The 20,474-nt window shown below is 46.0% G+C and overlaps 1 protein-coding gene and 1 long non-coding RNA gene across 4 annotated transcripts; one reads left to right on the top strand and one right to left on the bottom strand.

Moving 5' to 3' along the window:
- Positions 1–4,244: 4,244 nt before the first annotated feature.
- On the bottom strand, positions 4,245–7,504 carry LOC310712562. Its single transcript, XR_014528942.1, has 2 exons — positions 7,346–7,504; positions 4,245–4,296 (listed from the first exon to the last, which is right to left on the bottom strand). It is a non-coding gene; the product is annotated as an uncharacterized lncRNA (long non-coding RNA).
- Positions 7,505–7,600: 96 nt separating this feature from the next.
- Positions 7,601–19,586, top strand: CD177 (CD177 molecule). 3 transcript variants are annotated; one of them, XM_083515678.1, is made up of 5 exons: positions 7,601–8,142; positions 13,327–13,482; positions 14,232–14,417; positions 15,614–15,745; positions 17,783–19,586. In XM_083515678.1, the coding sequence occupies exons 1-5, from the start codon at positions 8,064–8,066 to the stop codon at positions 17,830–17,832; spliced, it is 603 nt and encodes a 200-aa protein (XP_083371804.1). In that variant the 5' UTR covers positions 7,601–8,063; the 3' UTR covers positions 17,833–19,586. The 3 variants fall into 3 exon arrangements, with proteins under 3 accessions (XP_083371804.1, XP_083371805.1, XP_083371803.1); XM_083515679.1 differs by having other exon boundaries at positions 7,858–8,142; positions 15,617–15,745; XM_083515677.1 differs by lacking the exon at positions 7,601–8,142 and adding an exon at positions 8,528–8,647.
- Positions 19,587–20,474: the final 888 nt, after the last annotated feature.

Consider the following 20,474-nt stretch of genomic DNA (forward strand, 5'->3'; position numbering starts at 1 on the left):
AAGAGAGTTTTGAGCAAATGCTGCTGGGAATAAGAAGAAGGAAGAAGGACTGGGATCCATCTTAGGCAGGCTGGCTAAAGGCAGGGGAAGAGAGATGCCTTGGACTTCCTCTGGAAAGGACTCTTCTGTAAGATGTGGACTCCCTCCATGCAGATTTTAGGGGTAAAAATGTGAATTAAGCATATTTCTTAAAGCTAGAACTGTCTCCACCATCTCTCAATTCTCCAAAGGAACACAGACTCTGAGTCAGTGCCTGGAACCCCATGGGCTCTTGCCACCACTTAGCAGATGGGGGGGGGGGCAACTTTTGTGACAATATCAAGAATGGTAATCCATTCTGTTAGGTTGTGGGAAAACATATAAGACGACACAGCGATTCTTCCAAAGCAGCTCTTTATTTGTAAGCTGGAACAGAACTGAGGGGCTCAGTCAGCCTGCTTATATAGAGCTCCAGAACAATGTAACTGTTGCCATTTTCTAAAACTATCCAATCACGGAACGTCACTTTTCGATCCAATCACTGAACGTCACTTTTCGATCCTTCATTTGCATCACTATCTACAGCATCCCCCTGCTGGCCCAGGGTGAGAACTTCAGTACATAACACATTCCAACAATGGTAATCTATTCTACAGTTCTGTGATTCCATGTTCCTACAACTAGAGAGCAAAGGTAACACATGGAAGATGTCCCTTGAATTCTTCCTTCCTTTCTTCCTTGAAAAATCCACTCTTCACTCAACACAATGCAATAAAAACTACATCATATTCTTCAAACAGGAGTAAGACTGAGAGACAAGAATGATCTAATATTGTTAAGTAGAACAAATGTGATGAAACAATTGCAAATGCCTGGCAAATAAAACCCCACAAGAGGGACAAAATGTTTACTCACCAAGTGGGGTTTACAAAGCAGCCTTTGGAGACTCTGTTCAGCAGTGATTTTAGACAAGACAAAAATTGCTCCACTACAGACATGAGGCACCTCGGGCCTGGTGGCTGAATGCGGCCCACCAAATGTCTCTATGTGGCCCCCAGGACTTTCCAAAGTCTGTACTCCTTATCCTCAGGTTGCAGCCCTCGCAGTTCTTGACTCGCACCCTCCTCAAGTGATTTTGCAGGAATGACATGTACACTTGAACTATGAAATGCCTCTTGTTTTTCTGGAGGAAGGGTGGAGATGTGTGAATACATGGATGTGGAGATTGAATGACTTTTGCACAACTGGAATGTAGTTCACACTCCTTGCTCCTCCCACTTCTTTGCCTCTGGCTCCGCCCACCACTGGTATAAATCCCTCCCCAGACTGCCTTCTAAGGAATACAGTTCTGGGCAGCAGGAGGGGTCCCCCAACTCTGTCCCGCTCAGCTAGGTCACGGTGCAAGATCAGTGTTGCTTTGCCAGCGACGTCTGCAGAATCTTCCGCTCCAAACCAGAAGCCATCAATCAGAAGCCATAATTTGATTAAGACAGGGCCAGCTGGCTGAGATGTCAGGTTGCACAAGCTACACAATGGATGTTTTGTAGTGCAAGTTTATTTCTCAAGTTTGCTGTTTATTTCTCAGGTTGGGTGTGCTTCCAAGAGGGAAGCATATGTCCCAGCTGTTCCTACTTACCCAACACAGTCCAGGGACACATTCCAGCCAGGCGAAAACAGACAAGGGGCTCAGCTATACAGCTACAAAGAAAAAGTGTGTTGTAAAGTGCAGTAAAGAAATTTGACACTAGATGGTGATGGTGAGCTATGGAAAATTTGATGTATTTTTTTCCAAAACCTTTTTTTAAACAAGCATTTTCACAGCATTTTTTAATATGTGTGTAGATTCCACAAAGGAGGATTTGAAGCAGGGCTGGTGATGTGTGTAGTCTGGGGAGAGTCATAAGGAATAGATAGAGAGGTCTCTGGCCTAGGATTGCCAGCCCCTGAAATAAAAGGCTGACTGAATTTAAAAATAAAAGGAGAGCTGAATTTAATCATAGATAAATGGGGAGCGGAGAAAACTGAAAGTGACAGAACATCCCTATTTGCAGCATGATTAAATAGGGACAGCTCTAGATTTCACTCAGTAGTGATAGTCACACAGCTATGGATCCTCATAGCCACACACCCTTCTAATTTCCCAGACACAGACGGTATTTGGCCCTTGTAAACAGTGTCTGGGCAGAGAGCGTTGGAATGTCTGGGGAAATCTGCATGTATGAGAGTGGATTTTGGCAAATTGCATTAAAAATAGCTGAAAATCAAATTTTTATTTTTAGATTTTTCAAAAATAAATAAGTAAATGAAGCTTTTGTGTCTGGAATTACAGTTTTTTGAAATATGGCAAACCCTAAGCGAGAGCTACTATTTTCTGTGTTATCTTATGCTCATTTGCTGCTACTGGGAGTTCTCAGCCAAGTGTTCGCAAACAGGCCTCACAAATGAATGTGTTTCGAGGGTGTTTTGCAGGATAGTTTGAGCAGGGGCTGGGCTGCTGTCTCATGGTGTTCATAGGACCAAGGGACATGGAGGGTGAGCGAGCTGCTTCAGTGACCTGCAACACCTGTGCCAACCCCTCAAGGACTGCCTCTTTCCATATGAACCCACCAGGATCCTGAGATCATCTTCCGAGGCCCTCCTTCGTGTGTCTGCTCCTTGAGAGGTCCAGAGGGTGGCAACACGAGAACGGGCCTTCTCTGCAGTGGTTCCCTGACTGTGGAATGCTCTCCCCAGGGACATTTGCCTGGCGCCTTCATTCTACACCAGGCAAAAACGTTCCCTTTTAACCAGGCCTTTGGTTGTTCTGATTGACATCCTACGCCATTTTAAAATGTGGCTCTTGGGGGGGGGGAGGTGTTATAGGGTTGTTGTTTTTATTTTGATTATATATGTTGCGGTTTTTATGTTGATCTTTTCTGTGAACCGCCGTGAGACCTCCGGGTATAGGGCGGTATATAAAATCAATAAATAATACTACTAATAATATTGTTTGTTTGTGTGGTGGATATCACTTGGAAATGCAGCTCAATACAGTGTTACCTTGGGTTACATACGCTTCAGGTTACATACGCTTCAGGTTACAGACTCTGCTAACCCAGAAATAGTACCTCAGATTAAGAACTTTGCTTCAGTATGAGAACAGAAATCGTGCTCCGGCGGCACAGCAGCAGCAGGAGGCCCCATTAGCTAAAGTGGTGCTTCAGGTTAAGAACAGTTTCAGGTTAAGAACGGACCTCCGGAATGTATTACGTACTTAACCTGAGGTACTACTGTAAAGGCATTTCTTAAGGAAACTAGTGAGAGTTTGGTCTAAAATGCTCTGCCCTCAAGAGCAGATACCAAGCGGGAAATTGGTGTTTCCTATTAGTTGTAGATCCATTCTATTAGTTGTAGATCCCTTAAAGGTAAAGGTAAAGGGTTCCAGGTCATGTGGCCAGCATGACTAAGCTGCTTCTGGCGAACCAGAGCAGCACATGGAAATGCAGTTTACTTTCCCGCCGGAGCAGTACCTATTTATTTAATTGCACGTTGATGTGCTTTCGAACTGCTAGGTTGGCAGGAGCAGGGACTGAGCAACGGGAGCTCACCCCGTCCCGGGGATTCGAACCGCCAACCTTCCGATCGGCAAGTCCTAGGCTCTGTGGTTTAACCCACAGCGCCACCCGCGTCCCTCTCTTGTAGATCCCTTAGCTGACACTTATTCAAAGTCAAAGCAGAATTCAGTTCTGGAACATAAGAAGAACCTAAAACATACTGACAAGCTGCCTTCCCGAGTTGGTTATCATACTCATTTTCTATCTAGAGGGCATTTGGCTCGTTCTGTTTATGGTGGTAAGTAAAGCAGCCAGGATAGGCATCCCACAGTCTCTGTTGCCACAATTGCTTTATACTTACCTCTGCCTCCCTTGCTGAATCACAACAGTCCAGCATGTATTTCTGGACTAAATTTGGCAATGGAGTTCTGGATGCTTTAACTGAAGCACTACAGGCCTATGTTCATGTAACAGGCGTGCAAAAACTGCTCCAACTGCAGAGTATCCATTGCTCATTGTACCTACTCCTTCAGAGACAGGGCAGCCCCCATCCAGAACAAGCCACTCACCTTTCTCATAGAATTGTGGAATGGTACAGTTGGAAGGGACCCTGAGGATCATCTAGTCCAGGAATATACAGCTATCCCAAATGGGGATCAAACCTGCAACCTGGGCATTGACAGCACCACGCTCTAACCAGCTGAGCTATTCAGAAGCTATGCACCCAAAGAATCCCAAGGATTCCAACAAAGTTTATTGATCCTCAACCAACACAACGTTATGGCTAAACTGTTGGAGTTGGAACTTAACTGGTTAAGTTGTTCCCATGATGCCTCAGCATTCTGACGTCAGCTTTCGAAGCTGGGAGGAGTTTGGGAGTTAGTCAGTCCCACTCTGTGTTCCGTGGGGAAAAGACGCAGGTCTGGCATGGCTGCAAATAGTCCAGGAAATCCCTGGGGGAATGTCGGAATAAAAAGCTGTAAATAGACAAACTGGACTCTGTGTGTTTGTCTGGAAGCTGAATCAAGCTGGTGACAGTTCTACACCGCTGTGTGAAACTCTGCTGAGCCGTGACTGAGTGGCGCAGCTGAGGGAAGCGCGCCGGACCGGGCAGCCATATATCGCTAATCGAGGTTCGTAAATCAATTAGCGGGGGTCACGGCTAATAACCAAAAGTCACAGGTTATGGATCCTAAATCATCGCTTGTAAAACTGTCACGGAAGATACTGCTGGAATGCGTTTGAAGTCTGCGGTGTCGAGCAGGAGGCAAAGGAGCAGCTGCGGAGTTTGAAAGCAGCTAGCTGGAAAACGCAGAGGTCTGCTGTGGAGCCAAGGAGCTGAGAACAGCAGGGAATCGTTTCTCCGGACGGGTGCTGGATGAGCTGGTGATCTTGTGAGTACAGCTTGGGGCCCCTTGGGAGAACGGAAGAGGATGGCAGGCTGCCAGGTCTTGGAGGACTGTGGGAGGCTCACTTTAAGAAGTTGGGCAACCTGGCTGCTGATCTGAAGTCTACTGTTCTGGGTGCCAGGAAGCCAGAGGCCGTTCAGCGCTCCAGGGTGTTTGTGAGGCTGGAGGCGGAAAGCAAGGGCCGGGAGATGGCTGCTTCAGAACAGAAAGACAAGATGGCGCTGATCACCTACGTGAGAGCCGGTGCACAGCTGGGAAAGGCTGTGGGCCCCAGAGGGGGGGCAAAGGGACTATTGGCGCTTGGAAATGTGCTGCATTTGCTGTGAAGCTTCAGCAGGAGGCCAGAGCCCTGGAGAAGGAATACAAAAGCCTAAAGATGGCTGGAGCCCCTGTCCCTGATGCTTTAGCCACAAGGAGTGCTGCTGAGCAGGTCGGGGGGGCGGAAGGTTTCCAAAGGCACGTTTAAAGTTTTCCACTGTACGTGCTGGAATGAAGTGGAGGTTCAGAGGGGGCGGAGCTGGCAAGGAGTGCTTTTCCGGAAGAAAGAGAAGGAGGCCAGCTGGGAGGAGCCCCGGAGCAGTGTTTTTCCACTGGAGTTCGTCATTGCTACAGGCTTCAAGGCCAGCCATCTGCTGCAGCGGGAGATACGTGCTGCAGAGTTGTCTGGGAACTCTGAGATAAGTCCAGTCTTCAGAGCAACGCAGGATGTTGCGGTTTTCGGACGCTGCCGAGGACAGAGGCAGCGGGACGTTTGTTGCTTCTATGGCAACTGTGAAAACAACTCCAGCCAGGACACGATGACACGCTGGGTGTTTTGGTTTCTGCTATCAGGCAGCACCTGATAGGCAAACTGCGGAACTGCAGGGCTGTTTTCAACAGGAACAATTGTTTTATTCACAGACGGAGCACAAAAAAGCAGTCTGTGGTGTGGCTAACGTGTTTTTTCTCTCCTTCACAGGAGGAGCTAGAGATCTGCGTTGTGCCGGGACTGAATAGTTGTCGGTTATCTGTATCTGCTCTAACGAAGCAGGGGTTCAAAAATGTGCTTTGAAAATGACACCTGTTCCATTTTCAGAGGGGGGCGACAACGGGTCAACATGGCGAAGAGCAAGAACAATTTCTTTGTTCTGGAGTCACCTATGGAGGGTGGTGGGAATGCTGGAAAAGCACAGGCGCAGTGTGCTAAGGTTCCCAAAGATGTGCAAAAGTTGCACAGGTGCACAAAAGGGTGTAAAATCACACAATGCGGGAGGTCCCAAGGGTGCAGGGCATGCAAAGGTGCTTGGTTTTCCCGGGTTTGGGAGAGTAACCAAAGAGCCCTTTGAGCTTGTTCACACAGATCTGTTAGGACCCAAGAGGTCTGAGAGTCTGGGTGGGGCCAGGTATGTGCTGTCGTTGACAGGTGACCACAGCCAGGTTGGCTGGAGTTTCTCTCTCAAATCACAGGGGGAGGTGGCGCAACTGATCCAGGATTGGGTTGCGGAGGTGGAACTAAGGTTCTCCACCAGGGTGCAAGGGTTCAAGAGCGACCGAGGGTCACAGTTTACTGGGTCTGCTCTGGAGAAGGTTTTCAAGGAAAAGGAAATACGTCACCAGGTGACGGGTGCAAAGTCTTCTCAAGGGAGAAGGGAGGCTGTGGCTGAACCCAGTGATGGGGATCAGGTCCAGAATCAGGGTTCAGAACCCGGTGATGGGGACCAGATCCAGGGTCAGGGGTCAGGGCAGGTTTGGGCATCTCCAAGGGTTGTGAAAGGAGTGTCCAGGTGTGAGGCTTCATCTCCGGTAATGGAGAAAGCTCACGGAAGGGTTGTCAAGTCAGAGGGGGAAGAGTCTGACGGAGAAGACACAACTGCTGGCCCTAATGGGTCAGTAGGGTATCAGGTCACAGGTGCGTGGAAAAGTGTCGCACAGTGTGATTCTGGGGATGTTGAAGGGGTTCAACAGGTGCCTGGGAAAGATGCCGGGAAGGGGCACAAGGCAAAGGGGAAGGTGTTGAACTCAGAAGGTCTTGTCAGAATGTGATGCAAGAGGGGGTGTTGGAGTTGGAACTTAACTGGTTAAGTTGTTCCCATGATGCCTCAGCATTCTGACGTCAGCTTTCGAAGCTGGGAGGAGTTTGGGAGTTAGTCAGTCCCACTCTGTGTTCCGTGGGGAAAAGACGCAGGTCTGGCATGGCTGCAAATAGTCCAGGAAATCCCTGGGGGAATGTCGGAATAAAAAGCTGTAAATAGACAAACTGGACTCTGTGTGTTTGTCTGGAAGCTGAATCAAGCTGGTGACAGTTCTACACCGCTGTGTGAAACTCTGCTGAGCCGTGACTGAGTGGCGCAGCTGAGGGAAGCGCGCCGGACCGGGCAGCCATATATCGCTAATCGAGGTTCGTAAATCAATTAGCGGGGGTCACGGCTAATAACCAAAAGTCACATAAACACCACTTGTGTGCATGCTCATTTTCTTGACTTTTCTGGGCAGAAATGTTTCGCCTCTAACAACTCTTGTTTTCCTGGTCTGTTGGCTGAAGTCCGTTGTCAAAGCTGGATTTAGACGAGGGTGGGCAGTTCCCCAGCACAGGACACTGAGCCAGGGAGAGGAGACGGAAATGGTAGCAGCAAGCTGTTTTGGGCAGTCCCCTCCCCCCACTTCGAATTTGTCTTTCTGCTTGAGAAAAATAGATAGAAAGGGGGAAGGAGGGAGGGGAAGGAGGGTGGGAATCCCTAGAGGTCTGCCCGACTGTTTTTGTGATTCTTGATTTCTTTCTGCCATGGAGAGAACATCAGATGAAGAAAAAGGAGAGGAAGATAGGATGGGAGAAGAGGGCAAGGAGAGCAAGAGGGGCTAGTCTCCTTTTGCACCATCGCAACTGGTTGGCTATCACTCAGGGGCTCACATGGGACTCCATATAAATATGAAAATATGGGTCCGCCCCTGTTGCACAACCTTCTTACTTTTTGCGTAATCCTGTCCTCACCAGAACGGCTCCTGTCTCCTCGGTAAGTTTCTCCTGTCAATGTCTACCCAGCACATTTGTGCGCAATAAAGCCAAACAGCCCAACTCTCTCAGATCATAGACTGCTTTTCCTTTTCCTCCACGACTCATCAGGAAATTGGTTCTTTGGCTTTGAGGGCCTCTCGGCTTCAGACCATGGAGGGTGTCGCATTGAGATGGAGAGCTGCAATAGTTGTGCTGCAAGGACTGCTGGCGATGACCTTTCTTATTTCAGGTACCAGTTATTGCTATTGGAATGTCCTCGAGTTGCAGACCTGGGTGGTTGGGTGGGCACCAACTAGATTTGCACAGAGAAACAAGAAGGAATTCCACGGTAAATGGAAGCATTTCAGAAAGGGACGACCAAAAGTGTTCAAGGGGGGTGGAATGACTCTCCTATGAGGAAAGTTTGCAGCACTAGGGACTTTTTAGTTTAGAGAAAATATGAGAAAGAGTTCACAGGATAGAAGCTCAAGAATTGTGTGTGGCATGGAGAAAGTGGGTAGAGAACCATCTCTCTCTCTCTCTCTCTCTCTCTCTGTGGGTTTGTGTGGGTGGGTGGGTGTCAAAGCACTAAAAATCGTGGACACCCAGCGAGACTGAAAGTTGGCAGATTCCGGACATATAAAAGACCTTCTTCACACAGTTCAAAGTTAAACTACAGGAGACAGGGATGTCCACCCACCTGCCTTTCAGCTTGACTTCTCTTGTTCTTCTCAAGAGCTTGGACAGCTTAGCTGGTAGAGCATGAGACTCTTAATGTTAGGGTTGTGGGTTCAAGCCCCACGTTGGGTGAAAGATTCCTGCATTGCAGGGGGTTGGACTTGATGACCCCCATGGTCTCTTCCAGCTCAACAATTTCATGATGCTAAGATTCAGTGGTTACTAGCCATGATGGCTATGCTCTCCCTTGATGGTTGGAAGCAGTGATGCTTGTGAAACCACAGGAAGGAAGAGGAAGAGCTTTTGGGTATCTGAACAGCATCTGGTTGGCCAATGTGAGAGCAAGATGCTGGACTAGGTGGGCCATTGGACTTATGCAGCAGGTTGTTCTTATGTTCCTAGTTCCTGTGTTCTCACATTGAAGTATGATGCATGAAAAGTGCAGGAGAGTGGGCAAAATAAAATCAGTTTATGGAGCACTAAGGAGACGTTTTGCATGGTTAGAAAAATGACAGGATTAATGCACTAGGAAGTTCAGGTTAACAGCCGGACACTGAGACAACTAGCCCATCTGGAAGTGCCATGATGACATTATGTTTTGATGCTCAGCTCTGTAAAGAAGAAAAGAGCTGTAACTGATCATTAACTGAGAAAGCAGACTGCTTTGTGTGTACTCTGTGCTCGTGAGGCACATCCATGTTAATGGGTGTGGCATTGTGTTGAACCACCAAAGGAGAAATGTTCCAGAAGGCCTGCAAATGCCGTATTGGTAGTCGGCCCCCCAAATAATTGGCAATTCTTGAGAGAATGAGCTCCTATATGCTCATATTCACTTGCTCTGATATATGCCGATTCGCTTGCTTTGATGCTGTGCTTATCTGTGGGCTGTGGGATGCTGGTCCAGAGAGAGAGGAAGCTTTCAATAGCTGCCCCCTATGGCCTTGCCAGCCAGGTTTGATGGGAGGTGCTAGGCAAACTAGCCCATGTTGCTTTGCGCATATAGGCTGTGTGAATGTTTTATTGTTTGTTTGTTTGTTTTTTTGTACATACCCTGCCCATCTGGATGAGTTTCCTCAGCCACTCTGGTGGCTCCCAATCGAGTGTTAAAAACAATACAGCTTTAAATATTAAAAACTACAGGGCTTCCTTCAGGTGTCTTTTAAAAATAGGATAGCTGCATATTTCCTTGACATCTGATGGGAGGGTGTTCCACAGGGCAGACGCCACTACCGAGAAGGCCCTCTGCCTGGTTCCCTGTACCTTCATTATCGCAATGACGGAATCGCCAGAAGGCCCTCAGCGCTGGATCTCAGTGTCCGGGCTGAACGCTTGGGTGTCATGACGACCTCTCACAGTTGCACATCTGTAAAGGCAGTGAGACTCTGCATGTTGTATTATCAGTTACTTTAGTAAAGCTCTAGGACTGGTCATTCTATTGTTTGGCGCATCCTTCTTTGGTATCCCTGCGTCACACCAACTGCTCAGGCCTTCCTCTGAGCCTGCGGTTCAGGACATTTGACGTAGTTGGCAGGATGCCAAAATAAGGATGGGGTGGGCTGGACTGGGATTCAGCGGTTGCCTAAGGTGAAGGCATTGGACTGGTCCGTTGTCGTGCCAGATCCAGCAGCCATAACCACTGCCCTCGAGGGACTAAGTTTGACAACTGAAGTTTGTGGGAGAAGGGACACTGTGGTCATGGTAGGCTGACTGTTCCTGTCTGTGCTGAAATCTGTTTTTCTGCTTTGATGCATACTAATCTTTTATGAGCAGCCCCGCCCCAGAGGCAGGGTCCTCTGTCTGTTTTGGGACTGCTGCTGGGGGGGGGGGTGTCTTTATGACATCAGTTTAGCCCTGTCTGCAAGGAGGAGAAGGTCTGGGCTGCATCAAGTAAAGAGAAGGCGGAGTCATGTCCCCCAGGAGCTTTCCCGGAAAGTGATTTGTGGTTTGATTTGCTTCATGCTGGCACTCAGTAGAGAGGCAATGGCTAAGCAGCCTAATGTCGTGTTTTTAAAATTGTGGGAAAACCTACCCGGGGAGAAACAGGAAATGAAGAAGACCTGAGCCTTCTGCTCCCCTCCCTGCTGAAGAGGGACAAGTGGGGAGGGGGTGTCTCAGCTCTTTCCGCTGAGTGACAGCTGTCAGTTAAGATTCTGTATCCTGCCTCTAAGCAAGTGCAGTAAAAGCAGTCGGACTAGGAACTGTGAAGCGTGCTCCTATGGAGCGTTCTGCCTCCACTCATTTTTATTTTATTTTTTATTTTGGTTCAAATTGATTCTCATTATTTTGACCCAAATCATACTTCTAAGCTTTCAGTGAAACAGTAATTAAAAGCCAAGAACTCTTAACACGTGAATAAACAATTACAGAAATACAGAAAAAAATTACAAACATTTCGAGTTTTGCTTTTAAAGTTGCAGCAACCAAGCAACCACGCTTGGGGCAGGGGGCACTGTAAAATTTCCCAAATTGTAGATGAATTAGGTAGTGCTTTCTTTTTTAGTATATTCACCTTGCTCATGAGTCCCAAAACCTATTCGCTTTTTCTAGGGATGTTCCAAGCCCTGCCCCAAGGTCAGTTGTGTTTCCTTATTGTATGCCATGCTTGTCTCTGGTGATTTAACTTTTCTGGATTGGTGTGTTAAGGATATGCAAGACCACCTGCAGTGCCAAGCGGTTGGGCAAAGGTCAAGGACCATGGAGGTGAAACAAGGGTGCACTTATTCTATGTGTGTCCCAGGGGACATATACGTAGTAGGGCACAGGGTGGCACCCAACAGATGTATAGAGAAAAGAAAGGACGGGTTGCAATTGGCATTTTTCTGGCAACAAAGTGAAAGAATTGTAGCAGCTTGTGAAACTTGCTGGAAGCAAAAGCCCTTGTTTTATAAGCTACCCATTTGCAGGCTCTCGCTGAGGGCAGAAAGAGCAGTGGGCTGAGTGTGTTTCAGCAACAGCTCCTCAAAGGAACTGAAACCCGGTACCCACTTTTTGGAGAGCAGCTGTGTATCATGCTTTAGAGCCGCAGAATGCATGAGCATATTACTGGAACAGCAATTCCGAATTCTGCCTGGGTCACCCTGAAGGAGTGGGCCCCCATGCGGTATGGCTGATGAACAATTGGCAGACTGGGAGGGGGTCCCCCTTGGAAGAGCAAAAGTCTTTTCCAGTTCCTGTATATTAAATGGCCTCAGCCCAGTATACCTGAAGGAGCATCTCCACCCCTATCATTCAGCCCAGATACTGAGGTCCAGCTCCAATGGCATTCCGGCAATTCCCTCACTGTGAGAAGTGGTTTTGCAGGGAACCAGGCAGAGGGCTTTCTCGGTAGGGGCACCCGCCCTGTGGAACACCCTCCCACCAGATGTCAAGGAAATAAACAACTATCTGACTTTTAGAAGACATCTGAAGGCAGCCCTGTTTAGGGAAGTTTTTAATGTTTGATCACTTTATTATTATTATTATATTTTGTTGGGAGTCACAATCTGATGGATGGGGTATATTATTATTATTATTATTATTATTATTATTATTATTATTATTCGAGTGTGGAAAATGCACCCTGGTGTACAATTGATTATATGGGCCCTGGACGGAGTGCAACTGCTCGGGGCATGATAGACCCCAACTATTGAGGAGAAGTAAAACTGATCCCTGGAAAAGACCCGGATGTTGGGAAAGATGGAGGGCACAAGGAGAAGGGGACGACAGAGGACGAGATGGTTGGACAGTGTTCTCGAAGCTACCAACATCAGTTTGACCAAACTGCGGGAGGCAGTGGAAGACAGGAGTGCCTGGCGTGCTCTGGTCCATGGGCATGGCTGGGACAGCTACTAGTGCAATGCTGGTGCTGGCAGAGGATGTGCCTTGGGTTGAGCCTAACCAATATTTGTTTGCCCATTAGCAGGCTGCCCCTGAGTAGATAGTGGTGGTCATTGTTATCCTACTGTGCGTGGTCCTGGAACTCCTAAGCTGGCTTGTCTCCATTGTGCCAGGATGTTCCAATACCACATGTGGACTGAGAGCTTGGGGAGTTTGGCCGTCGTGGAGGAGACAGCAAAGGTTTCTGCTGCAATTGGATGTATCGTTCAGCAGCAAACACTGACTCACATGATTGCTGCATCTGCACGCAGATGCCAGTACATGGACAAGGAGGTATTCCAGTATATTTCAAGGTGTTGAATGAAGTCCAAGCAAAGGCAGTTGGCAGGGAGGTGCCAAATTTTGGCATTGCACCAGCTGCCACTGAGATTTGAAACACCAACATGCACTGAGACAGGAGAAGCTTTCAATAGCTGCCACCTATGGCCTCGCTGGCCAGGTGTGATGGGACATTTGGAGAAAACTGATGCATGCTGCTCTGTGTATCCATTCTGTAGGAAAGTTTGCTTGGGTGTGGACTAGTCATGTCAACATTTCACTGTTGCAGAGTCCGTCCTGCATCTGTGAAGGCAGTGAGGCTCTGCACACTGTGCTGTGAGCTTATATCTTTCTTTAATAAAGTTCTAGGACTGGCCATTCTGGCTTTTTTTTCTTCATCCTTCTTTGGTATCCACTCCTCAAAGCACTCACTCAGGCCCCTCCTTTGGGCCTGTGGTTCAGAACAGGCACTTGGCGCAAATCTTTGCTTCCTAAGAACTTCTGCTTTCATGTTAAAAGGGGGAGACCAATTTCTAGTCTCTGGTGATTTCAAGGCAGGATGACATTGCTGATAGCCTTTCCAGGATCTCATACCCTTTCTCCCCACACTTCTTTTCAGGAATTTCTGCCTTGAGCTGTCATAGCTCCAACACCGTGAATCATTTCACTCCGCACAAGGGCAACACCACAGTGTTTGTCTCCGCAGTGGGTGGCATTATCAACTGCTCCAGTGCTCAGAATGTTTGCACAGATGCACAACTTACATTAACTATAGGTAAGTGCTGCTCCGCCAGATGGATCCTGTGTGGCTGCAAGATTTTTGACAGAGGAAAAGCATGCAATTACTTGCAACCCCTAAAATTCCTAGTGGATCAAAACATATTTTAAGTACCTTAATTCCGAATGCATGCAAAGTATCATTTCAGGCTTGAATTGGGGCCTGAAATGAAGTGTTGCATGCATTCAGAATTAAGGTACTTAAAACGTGCTTTGATTCCTCTTATTTTATATTTGCATATTTTTGGACAAACTCCTCTCTTCCATTGCTTTCTTTTTAAATAATAATTTAAAAAACCCATAGCTATTGTTAAGAGTTGTCACAGACCCAGTTCAGATGTAACACTAAGCCAGAGTTTAGTGCAGAGACAGGGGACCTCTGGCCCCTCCAGATTTTGTTGGATCTCAACTCCTACCATCCCTAAACATTGGTCATGCTGGCTGGGGATGATGTGAGTGGAATCCATTATTTGGCATTGGGCCAGATGACACTTGTGGTCCTATCCAACTCTACAATTCTATTAAGTCTGGAGGGACAGATTCCTGTCCACAATGTAGTGTTACAAGAGCGACCTTCTGTAACTTTGTCTGGGTTTTGACATCACAGAGAACTATGCCTATTTCAAATGTGATAGGAGAAACCAAATAATGTATAAATCACCCCCACCCAGAGCAAAAATTGTTTTTGGAAAACTCTGCCACTGCATCAGTCTATTGTTTGTATATATGCATCTCCTCTTGTTTTAGATAAAGAAGTTTTGATAGTGAGCCACAAAGGCTGCGCCAGCAAGGACCTTAAGAATGAAACAGAATTTATAACCTCTGGTGACCGTCACTTTGCCATGCAGTTCAATGAGAGCTACTGTTTTGATGACCTTTGCAATGCGAAAACAGAAACGAGGGAAGTTCCCAGGACCCCTATTGAGGACGGAGGTATTTTTTTAGTAGGAATTCTGACCGTTAAGGGAGAACTCACAGTTTCGCTTGTTGTGTGGGTGGTGGCCAATAGGTTTTCAATAGCTTGAACAATTCAATTTTGTAGATTTCTAAGGCAAATGGCCCGCTCCCCCAACCCTTGGGCTTGTGTGCCAAAGAAAGCTAACACGCTTCTCAATAAATGTACAAAACAGTGTGCTTTAGGATGTGATTTAGCTGTGAGAGCATGGGAAAGGTTTGGAGGAAGCTGTGAGGGGAGTGGGAACATGGAGTGACCTGTAGGGGAGGGATGAACTGGGGGGGTTAGGTGAGGGGTGAGTGAGGGGTAAAGGGAGGGGACTTGCTCAGGTGTGGGGCTTGATGAAGGGTCTGGTGGGTTTGGCAAGTGGAGAAAGGTAAGAGCGTCAGCACACACTTATAAGTTGGAGAACTGCCTTGGAAAATTTGGGAAAGTGTGAATTTCGAATGATAGCTCCTTCTTTCTTCACACATCGACCTATACTCATACACATTCATTTCAGTGGGTTTACCCTGAGCACTTTTTTTTTTTACTTTTAAAATTTCTTTATTGTACATATAACATAAAATACACAAAATACAAACATTGCACACCACAAATAATACAACAAATTACAAACATTGAAAAGAGGGGGGGAAAGAAAAGAAAAGAAAAGAAAAAGAAGTAGAAAAAAGTATGTTAAAAAAAAAGAAACCTTCCGACTATACCCATTGTACTATTTTGCATTTTGATTTTGTTTTTTTACACAGTTTCCTAGAATTGCTTTTCTCCTTCTTAATTCTGTTTTTCCTCCACCATTACATTATGTTACAAGACTCATTCAATATCTGCCAGGAGACTTTAGTTATCACAGTAACTATTGAGATAATATTTAAATACTATCCATTCTTTATTAACATCTTGTATCGAATGTCCTCTCGCTCTGAGTACAATTGTAGCCTGAGTACAATTAAGGTACTGATTGCTTTGAAAAGCGCAAATTAAATAGGTTCACTTTGATATGCAAAGCAAACCGAAATATCACCCCCAATCGTTATTGAAGAGACGGAATAATGGGGGGGGGGAATCCTATAAAAGGGAGTCACCCTTTTCCACCCAGCCCCACATTAGCAGCTTAATGGGGTGAGTGTTGCTCTACAGGCCCCTTGTTCTTCATTTTGATATCCTATTCCAGCAGCTGAACCAAGCGGCTCCAACCAGTGTTACTCAGGATTTGCTTGGGGCCCCAGTGAAACCGTCCAGCAGACTATGACATGCAGCAGGGGCTACAACCGGTGTTACAATGGCACCAAGAGCATTTCAGTAGGTGAGTTCGCCCTAGGAAATTTATTCCACAGTTCCTGGCCTGTAAAACATTTTGCCCCCTGCTGGACTTGTCGGGAAGCATGCCTTGCAATTAACTGTTCCACATCCCAACCTATGAAGGTGTCTTTTCCTTTGGAGATTAGGTGGGTGCAATGCTCAAATTATGGGAGAAAGTGGAGAGGGAGCCTGAAATTGCTCCACTCCTGACATCCTCTGATTTTACCATACCAATGCCCTCTTTCTCTTCTAAATACATTATTTAAAGGGTGTTTTTGTGCTTTAATTCAAAGAAGTGATGGTTGGTGACCAGAAACAAGGCCTTCCTTCTCCATGATGGTAAATTGGTTATGGAATGCACCTAGGTTTTAGGCACAAAGTCAAAACAATTTCACCTGCCCACATGTTAGAAACTCAGATATATAATCAAGGTGCCAAATGGCTCCTAAACCAAGGTGACAGTCGCAAAAACGGAATGTCCAGTTTCCATTTGGGGGCAAGACGGCTCTAAAGTCTTGGTCTTCAAATGATGGACTGACTGTGATTGATTCTCAGTTAAACATCTGGCTAGATCTAGGGACAGTCCACATATATCTTGGCCTATTCCTACCTCTTTTTCTTAATGGTGACACAGGTCATTTGTAATGTAAGAATATTCTTCACAGCAGTGAGCAGGGCAGTGGGATGAGGTAAGTGAAGACAAGCGAAAACAATTAGCTAGAACGTTGTTCGCTGCTCCTGCTCCTGAAAAAGCATTTTGGTTCCTGAAATTCATTCTGATTGTGCAGACAAAATATAATGGACAGAATTCTACAGGATGTGGTATTAGTGTGTGGAAACAGTCGAGATCCGATGATCCTCAGGCATACACCTCCTCCAGTTGTTGGAGATGTCAGGTGCCATCCTGGCACTTGGTCGCAAGTGGCCGATAGCAGATGCAGAATGCAAACTCTTCTGCCTTCTTCTCACTTGAAGACTGCTTTCTTTACAGCAGCCTTTGCAAGCTCTAGTGCCCTCTAGAAGTTGGCTGGGGCTGATGGCAGTTTGAGTCCATGACATATGAATGGCACCAAATTGGTGTAGACTGATTTACAGCTTCACTGTGGTACTCTCTCTAATTTAGCAATTGTCTGCTGATTTATTCCCCTTTGAGGTTGATCCACTGATTGCAGGGGGTGTTTTGATGATGTGACATCTTAAGGGTGCATAATAATAATAATAATAATAATAATAATAATAATAATAATAATATCACCTGCAACCTACTTTGAGAATATTGGCACACTGAAAACTGGGATGTGACAAGCTGCTTCTAAATGAAATAAATGTATCTCACCCCTGTTCAGATGTGCCTGAGGTCCCTTGATGGAGATGACATAGATGTATTCCTTTTCATGTAACTACAACAACAACAGCAGCAATTTTATTATTTATACCCCACCCATTTGGTTGTGTTGCCTCAGCCATTCTGGGCAGCTTCCAGGACATATAAAAACGTAATGAACCATCAATCATTAATAAGTACAATCTGATCAAATGTAAAAAAAAAAAAAGCCACAATAACTTTAAAATAAACAACTTATGTGCAAATACGATTTATGTTTGTGGCCAAAACCAATACAAAAGATAAAATACATAAAAGAGAATAAAATACATTGCACAGTTAGAATAAATATTTAATAATTAATTTAATTTAATTTAAAAATAATTAAAATTAAAATAATTAAAACCGAACATTATGTCAGTTCAGAGTTTGCTTCTCTGAAGAACTTACTCCCACAGATTTTCACCTCAGAATTGCCACTCTAAGGCAAAGCAGGCCGCTTTTTCAAAGATGTAGGGGGACCTGCCCCCTAATAAAAAGTTAGGCACGTTGTCTGAGCCTTGGTCACAGTATACTCATGGGTGTGGGCTACCCCTCGGGCTCCATGCTCTTCAGGATTCTCTGTGGCGTCCTACTGCATTCTGGGAGAAGAGGGGCAACAGCCCTCATGCCTAACATTTTGTGCCTTTCTTGTCTTCCCTTCCCTTCCCACAACAGGACCCCTTTTCGTATCCATGATCTTCAGGACCTGCCAGCGCCCAGCCTGAGAGCCAATCCTTCGGCCCTATAAATATCACCAGCGAGTCAGGGTCTTGTTGTTCAGGCAGCAATTGCAACAAGGAGGAGGTTGACATTCCGAACAAGGGAATCAACCCAACAGCTCCTGTCAAAATAGCTTATGATGTGAGGAACATCGCCAACACAAACCTCTTTTATGATCAGGATGAGGATGAGGGTGATAAACTTGTACATACAGAATGGCTAGCCCCCCTGCTGTCAGGTTTCCAAGGGCTCAGCCTTCAACTTTGCCCTCTCCTGGCAGCCCTAGGAGCCACCGTCCTTGGGATATGGGGGTGAGGAAGGGGGTTTGGGAGCACCTGAACTGCTGGAACCTGCATTTGGGTTTGGAAGGGCTGTGTTGTGGAGCACAGAGGAAGGAAGAAGGGAGGGGGATTATTGCTCCAAGACAGTGATCAATCCCAACCAATTGCATGTATGGCTCATATATATATAAAATTTTATTTTGGATGGCCACCACCTTGGAGTCTGATTCTCCCTCCCAAAACCAAGCAATTTGTTTGCTTCCCAGGACCCCACATATTTGGGCTGTGATTTCAACATACTAAGGGCTATACCCAACTTAGTTCTACTCAGGCAATAAACCTATTGAACAGCAATGCTATTATAAGTACCTTGGCTTGGGTTTTAATTCAAAACTGTCCTGGAAGCCACACCTACTTGCAGCTAAACTGAAATCCTCTCACTCTTCATTATGGTTTTCCAGAGTTCGGGGGGGGTGTATAGTTGCCCCCACAGTTGAGGTATTTCAAAAGAAGATTGTGCCATAATTATTGTATGGTGCACAGATTTGGGGATATAGTAATGGCCACCCGTTAGAAGTGGTGCAGAACTCTTTCCTGAAATCACTGTTGATTGTCCCCAAAGGTACACCGGCCCCCTTTTTAAGAGCTGAACCAGAGCTAATCTCCTGACAAACTAGTGTACATGTAGCATGTAGTACTGGCTGAAGTTGGCTAGCATGAGTAATACTAGGCTCCCTAAAAAATGCTTCTTAGAGCAATTGCAATCTATGCCCCAAAGCTCTTGGGCAAACTCAGTCAGTAAGATTCTCCATTATTATGGGATTAATGTGGAATCCCTACCAAATCTTGCCTCTAACAGAGTCAAACAACACATCAAAGAAAAAATTTATTCAGACTCTAAATAGAGGGACCTTCATTCACTTTCCCAGATAGCATACTCATCATGGTATCCAATATATAAAACATCTTTTGGGCTGGAGGAGTACTTTATTAATCTCATGCTTCATTGTACGCCCTCTGCATATCTAATGGGAATACCCTGTGTACCAAAGTCTCCGCATCTGTGAGTCGTGAGACATGGAGGACATTCAACACTATTTGTTATGGTACCCTTTATAAGCCCTTGTCCTCTAGACAAGAATTCCTTGATTGCATCCTTTGCTCTCTTTCTAACTGAACTCCCCTTGAGCGAATCTCTATTTTGCTGGCTGGCAATAACGTATTTACTACTGCACTGGTTGCAAAATTTGCCTTGGCTGCAAGTAAGTTGAGAGCTAGGCACCAAGACAGGTATCATAAGGGGAATGTGAGAAGTGGAGTGCTTAACTTACGCAGGTGTAATTTTTGCATTTTTGTATGTATGCTTTGCTATTGTTGTTGTTGTTCAGTTTTAAATCAGTTATTTGTATTCTACGCATCGTGACCAATTGTGATGGCTTATAGCTTTTTCCAACAAAGATTTCATTCATTCATCAGCAGATCCGAGCCACTGAAATCAATGGACCCAAGTTAGCCATGCCCATTAACTTCAATGGGACCACTCTCCATAGGACTGGCATTGGAGACAACTCATGAACTACATATTCAATATAATACTATAGATTTTGTGGTACCCCTAAACCCTAGAAATTAATAAATGCTAGGATGTTGATTATTTGGGATATGGAGGGAGAATAGAAGCTGCAGAGGAATTACAGGACTAGCTTCTGCAAAATGACCTGGCCAAGCTAGGGCCGTTAAGGAACAAAAGGTGGCCCTAGAGGGCCATTGGCAATGCAAAACGTTTTTTAAAAAAAGCATTTTCACAGTATTTTTTAGATGTGTGTAGATTCTACCAAGGAGAATTTGAAGCAGGGCTGGTGAGGAGTGCCTTCTGGGGAGAGTCACAAGCAGGGGTCGGCAACCTAAGGACAATGGTCCACAAGCGACCCATGGGGGTTATTTAACCGGCCCATGAGCTGCCCCCAAACCAAGCCACCGTGCGCTGCGGTAAACCGGCGTAGTGCAGAGCAGGGACATACTTCTATGTTGTTGGAAATTGTGTCTGCGCTTGCGCAGACACCGAAAATCACGTCTGCACAGACACAGATGCCAAAAATCACACAGTGAAAATCACACACACATACACATTCCGACCCACAGAAGGATCTCCGCTGGAGTGAACTGGCCCAGGCGAGGTAAACCTTGCCGACTCTTGGTCATAAGGAACCAATACAGAGGGCTGTGGAGGGCTGAATTTGGACCTCTGGCCTAGGATTCCTCCCTGTTTAGGGAAGTTTTATATGGACCGCCTCTGAACATACATAGAGTGCCTTTCCCCACACCACTGAGGACCTTCTCTTTTAAAAGTTGCTGCAAACGGAAGA

The sequence above is a fragment of the Podarcis liolepis genome (assembly GCF_965112155.1).
Source record: "Podarcis liolepis genome assembly, chromosome: 7".
In the NCBI taxonomy this organism is placed as follows: Eukaryota; Metazoa; Chordata; class Lepidosauria; order Squamata; family Lacertidae; genus Podarcis; species Podarcis liolepis.